The 5,735-nt window shown below is 43.6% G+C and overlaps 1 protein-coding gene across 2 annotated transcripts; it reads left to right on the top strand.

The window, feature by feature from the left end:
• Nucleotides 1–1,708: 1,708 nt before the first annotated feature.
• On the top strand, nt 1,709–5,510 carry id4 (inhibitor of DNA binding 4). 2 transcript variants are annotated; one of them, XR_013502174.1, is made up of 4 exons: nt 1,709–2,477; nt 2,781–2,829; nt 3,007–3,072; nt 4,065–5,510. XR_013502174.1 is itself a non-coding variant. In XM_078253811.1 (3 exons), the coding sequence occupies exons 1-2, from the start codon at nt 2,100–2,102 to the stop codon at nt 3,052–3,054; spliced, it is 426 nt and encodes a 141-aa protein (XP_078109937.1). In that variant the 5' UTR covers nt 1,715–2,099; the 3' UTR covers nt 3,055–3,072; nt 4,065–5,510. The 2 variants fall into 2 exon arrangements, 1 of the variants encoding a protein (XP_078109937.1); XM_078253811.1 differs by lacking the exon at nt 2,781–2,829 and having other exon boundaries at nt 1,715–2,477.
• The last annotated feature ends 225 nt before the right edge of the window (nt 5,511–5,735 follow it).

Raw genomic sequence — 5,735 nt, 5'->3', positions numbered from 1 at the left:
GTTTTTGCCTGTTCGAAAAGGTTAGAAACATTTCTGTGGAATCTGCAATTGAATTCTTGGCAGCAAGTGTTTTCAACCCACTAGCTTTTAGGGAGGGAGCCACATGTTTCATTATGGACATAAATGGTTGAAATGTAAGCATTAGTAAGTCATTGCTAAGGCTAAACCGGACAGTGTTTTTCTCTCAGACCTCGTCCGTCATCTGCCTGTCATGGGCGAGAGTTGGAAGTGGAAAGGCTTCCATCAAAGATTCATACCGCTAACCCCCTTGAAGTAGTCCCTGAACCAAACAGTGTTGCACACATTACTGAGCAGAACCGTCACTTCCCATGGCAACAGAAAACAGAGAGAAAGAGAGAGAGACGAGGGAGGAAGACAGAGAGACAGAGAGAAGAGGAAAATACCCATTTAAAGCCATTTAAGCCTTTCAATATTCATGACATTGGAGACTGTGCTGGTTCCCATACCGTTTGGGACATTAAACCTCCAAAGAGGCGCTGAGGTGGGTGTCATCCCTGCTAAAGTCAGGGCCCCTGCATGAACCCTGGATGGAAAACACTCAGATTCCATGTTGTCTCGGAAACCTGCCTGACAAGAAAGAAAGAAAGAAAGAAAGAAAGAAAGAAAGAAAGAAAGAAAGATAAAAGAAAGGAGAGGAGAGGAGAGGAGCCGTGTGTGAATGGAGGAGCTCCCCATTTGCGGCGCCAGGCAGTCTGCCCGGCGGGGCGACTGAAGGAGCGGAGCGGAGCGGCGACGCGTCCCGGAGAGCGGAGGAATGTAGGAGCCACAATAATACACAGCTGGAAGGACTGGAAAGGAGGCGCCGCCAAATTGGCCTGTCCCAGCTCCCATAGAGCTGCAATCAGCGTTGTAAAACTGAAAATGTTTGTTATATGAAGTCATAATAACAATGTATTCAATCAGAGATGACGATTAGCTAGAATTAGGCTATATGTGCTTGAGAAACCATTTTCTTTTATGAATGGCCTTCTAATACATGTGATGAAAACAAATTGTGTCAAAGCAAAATAACAATTCACCGAAGGCGTGCTACAAAAATAACATTGTAATAATACACTACAATAAGGTCAAAAACTCCCCACTGACTCACACACATGACGGTATGGAAATGTAATATTATTCCAAGTTAACCGCCAATATTAACGTTATCTCCGTGTATGCTGCGAGTCCTAAAATTAATAATTAATATGATTACCTACTTTTGTTGAGTTTTTATTTTTTTTGTTTATAGTTTGACTCCTGTCAGTTTACGTTTTGATGTGATCTCCCGGTGAGGTAAAGCACGTTTCTTCGTCTAAGCAGGTGGTTCGGCTTGGGATCATCTGTCACAGCAAGCGCCGTACAGGAGTGATCAATACAAGCGCGGCTGTGCGTAATTTCGCATCAATGAATACGGCACTAAATATGCAATACGATGCTAATCAGCCTGCTGTATGGTAATATATCATCGCATTGGTTGGATCAACCAGCAAAGACGCCTCTGTATGACTGGACGTAAAGATAATTGAGACTTTTTTTCTTCTTCTTTGTACAGCAATAGTAGCCTATGTGACTGTTTAAAATCACCTCTCTCTCTCTCTCTCTCTCTCTCTCTCTCTCACACACACACACACACACACACACACACACACACACACACACACACACACACACACACACCTCTCCCACGAACAGGCAGGCAGCTCACCGCAGCGCACACAGAATGAGACACGCCTTTTTCTCGGCTCCGTTGTTGGGTCGGTGGGCAGCGGGCTGCTGGTGATTGACCAGCCTCTCTCCCTGATCTGTCAGCCGGCTGGCTTGGCGCCTCCCCTCTCCTCTATATATGTAGGAAATCTATTCATTCCTTTCACACCGAGTCTGCTGAAGTAAGAGGAACTGTGAGGCTCCGCGGGATGTGTTGACAGACTAGAATTCTGCATTTCGGTTTATAGTCCCTCGCTAATTTTCGGCGATATTAGAGCAGCTGTTGCCGTGTTTACAGCGCCGTGGTATAATCTCAAATATCTGCTACCAGTAACGTCATTATTTGATTTTCTTTTCCGTTGCCTCTGCCTCTGAGCCGCTGGTTATCTAAGATGAAGGCTGTTACTCCGGTCCACCCCCAGGACTCCTCCTCCAGCAGTAGCCAGCTCTCCGTGCACTATCTGTCGAAGCAGAGCCTCAACATCGCCCGGTGCAGGATGGAAGAGGAGGACATGTTCTGCCTGCAGTACGACATGAACGACTGCTACAGCCGACTGAAGCGCCTGGTGCCCACCATTCCACAGGATAAGAAAGTCAGCAAAGTGGAGATCCTCCAGCATGTCATAGACTACATCCTCGACCTGCAGCTGGCCCTGGAGACGCACCCTTCTCTCCATAAACAACAGCCACAGCGGACCGGGACCTGCCCTCCCCCAGCCTCCAACCCCAGCCGGACACCGCTGACGGTGCTCAACATTGACCACCACCAGGTAAGCTTGAATCAGCGGAGACGACTCTCCATTCCTCGTTTCCAACGGGACTTATCGGGGACCCCGATTTACTGTATTTCCCTGTGCCAGTCAGACTCAGACAAAGCGCGTCATGCCCGGTATGTGTCATTGTCCTTTCAATGTTAGGTGGGGGGGACAGAAAACAATCAAAAATGCTATACACCTCACATCATAGCCTTGAAAAATCATGCGTAAAAATGCATTTGGCGTGGGTTAGATTGCGCACTTGATTGCGGGCTTTATGATTTGCATGATAATGACAGTGTGTGTGTCTTATCCCAGGATTGGTGAAGTACCTCGGGCTGCAGCCCACTCCACTGCGCACAATAAGGTCAATTTGTTATTCAGTAGGCTATAAGAAAATGTATTATGGCAGATATAGCCGGCTAATTTTCTGCTCCTCTGCTGTATATCATTTATTTGACAGGCTTTAGGCCTTGCTTTTAATGAGTCTTATCCATGGCAGCTATATCGTTTTACATGTTTCTTTTTCTTCTTCTTTTTGTAGAGGACGTCAATAGTCAAAAAGCCGGAGGACTCTATTTTATGCCGCTGAGATACAAGCACTGCATTGGTAAGTTGACTTAAATTAACATTCATCATTATTTTTAATTTTGGTTTTGTTTACAATCAGAAGTTTGGTTGCTGTGTTTTTTTTCTTCTAAAATCACTGATACACATGTGGCCAGTAGAAATGCCCATCAGTGGTGGTCATTGAAGCGTCCCCATTAACTTGATTATTGCAGCCTATATGTGGTGTAAAATGACAATCTCTCAGTGCTCTGGGGAGGCCAGGACATGTCAAAGAAAAAGAATAATTGAGGAACATGAAATTGGCACCAACCTCAGAGGCAGCTGTGCTTTGCGCAATAACTGTCGCTGGTGTAGCAATCTGGGAAGAAGAGCGGGTTAAAACCTCAGCTTGCCCTCTCTTTCATTCTTACACACACACACACACACACACACACACACACACACACACACACACACTCCTTCCTCCCTCTCTTCCTTCCTCCCTCTCTCCCTGTCTGTCCCTCTCAGTGCTGTTCTGGCTTTAATGTTAGATGTATAGCACTGCATCTAAACACACCTGGATAAGGCTAAAAAGCACGTAGGCTACCTGGTGTGTTCAGTCAGTTACTTTATTATTATTATTATCCCAAATGGGAAACTTGGTCTGCAGTCAGAAGTGCCAGATAAAAACACATACAAACAACGTACAAATAAACAAAAATAAAACAATGCAAAGACATGAAGTACAAAAATGCCACAGGAGCAGTCTCTAAAAAATCTACATTACATGTGCAAATTAAGCGTGAGTTATTGCACATGGCACAAAGGATTTTTTTACTCCGATTGCTTTTGAACCAGGGAACTCTAAGAGAGTCTGTCGCAGTCTATCTGAGAGTCTGGGCCTTGCCTGAGGGAGCTGTGGGGTTGTTGTTTGACCTGGTTTGTTTTGGGTTGTTGATCAAGCATGGCCTCTCTGTTTTGTCGGTGGCGCCAGTCAGTCTGGAGCTCTGCAGCTCACCCCTCCCTTCCCAATGCTATTCATCCCCTCCACAGGTGTGTAGGCTGCACAGAGCCGCTCCAAAGCCAGCAAAAGCTTCGCCAGGGACTCACACCCAACTGGAGGCACAATCACAACGGGATTTCAAAACCGCTGCGAGGAATTCAACCCAAATAAAATCACTATTCATATCAGCCTTTCTTTTTGTTTTGTTCCATTGAAAGAGGAGTCAATATGTAGACATCTCCCTCTCCTCCTCCTCCCCCCCCCCCCTGTTTAAGTTGCTCTAACTTTACTTCTTGTCACTTGAATGTCACTTGTTTTCTAATTAGAGTTAAAATATGGAACCCCCACGCTGAGGAGTTTTTGTTGGAAAACCTGTCTGTCAACAGCTATGGAAACTGCTTGTGAATTGTGCTTAAAGATTAACTAAAAATGACTCCAGTTTAAAGCTTTACTAAACTGCGAAAAATCACTGTACATTTTTTTTTTTGGACATCTATTGTTTAAAATAGATGATTTGTGTTCAACAGGGATGTCATCCCTGGAATTATAAAATGTTTGATATTGTAAAGAAGAACAATTCCGATTCGGGACAATTAAGAATGTACATACATAGAGACACAAATGTTCTATAAAAAGTATGTGAATGGAAGACTTATATGCTTAAAATAGACTATTGTAATTATAAGATATTTTTATCAAAACCTTTCTTTTGTCGTTATGTAAATATTGTGTTTCAACTTTGAAGTCTTTAGTGAATGAACGTGGTTATGCTCTGCCAATAATGTCCTCACATGATATCAGTTAACTCTTTGCAGTGTTTTTTGGAATAGTTCCAATATGTAGCATGTCAGGCTCATTGCAGAGGTATCGAATGTGCACTGAAGCAGCCCTCCCGATGTAGATATGTGGTGGAGTTCAACCCAAGTTCTTTTATTATTTGCCCTGCTCTGCTTTCTCTTGGATCATTTTGTACTCATTAACTATGACAACGTTGACCCGCTTGGAGCAATGGGTCGCTCTGCTGTTTGAGCTTTCAAAAAACGAAGAAAAAAAGAAAAGAGGCCCGATTTGATTCTGTTACATTGCACTCTTGTTATAAACATTACATCTTGAGAGTTAACAGCACTACAAAACAATGTATCTGTTATTTTTTGTGCAGTCAGAGCTTCTCCTTGCGATGTTAATGATTGACACCGCAAAATCGTTCAACTTTGGTTATGAATTGAAGAAACATGTGAACATTAACAGACTCCTTTTTGGACAACAACCAATTGTATTCAGACAGGCAATGTCTTTAATTAGATATGAAATGTAAAGAAAAATGTAAAGATGAAAGAAGAAGCCTTTATTTTTCATGACATTGAACACCGAATTTACCTCACCACCCTCCTGCCAGTGTGAGAGGGCACTTGTACATTACTGTCAGCTGCACTGTTGGACTCGGCCTTCACTGGCTTGTGAGGAGTTGTCAAAACAATTAAAGTTTCCAGGAAGAATTGTGTCGTCTCGAGTTTTGTCTCAAGGGGCATGTGTGCCAACGCTGTCACATTAAATGACGAGGAAAAAGAGCGAGGTGCAGGGCAATGCTACCAAACTAAACACAACAGAGTTTTAGAGAAAATAAAGGGTGGATGAAGATGTTCAAATGTTGCAGACATCATCTAAGTCACCTAAACCGGTTTTACAGGATTTAAGGATTAAGCCTTTTGTTTCGTGGGCTT

This window comes from Sander vitreus, chromosome 6, assembly GCF_031162955.1.
Source record: "Sander vitreus isolate 19-12246 chromosome 6, sanVit1, whole genome shotgun sequence".
NCBI classification, from domain to species: Eukaryota; Metazoa; Chordata; class Actinopteri; order Perciformes; family Percidae; genus Sander; species Sander vitreus.
The sequence above is the reverse complement of the archived record's forward strand: the minus strand, read 5'-3'. Positions and strand labels throughout refer to the sequence as shown.

Bases quoted from the DNA above. Each gene is read 5' to 3' on its own strand.
- id4 (XM_078253811.1), top strand. From the start codon at position 2,100: ATGAAGGCTGTTACTCCGGTCCACCCCCAGGACTCCTCCTCCAGCAGT. The intron at 2,478-3,006 runs GTAAGCTTGAAT...TTCTTTTTGTAG, and splicing joins TCAACATTGACCACCACCAG to AGGACGTCAATAGTCAAAAA.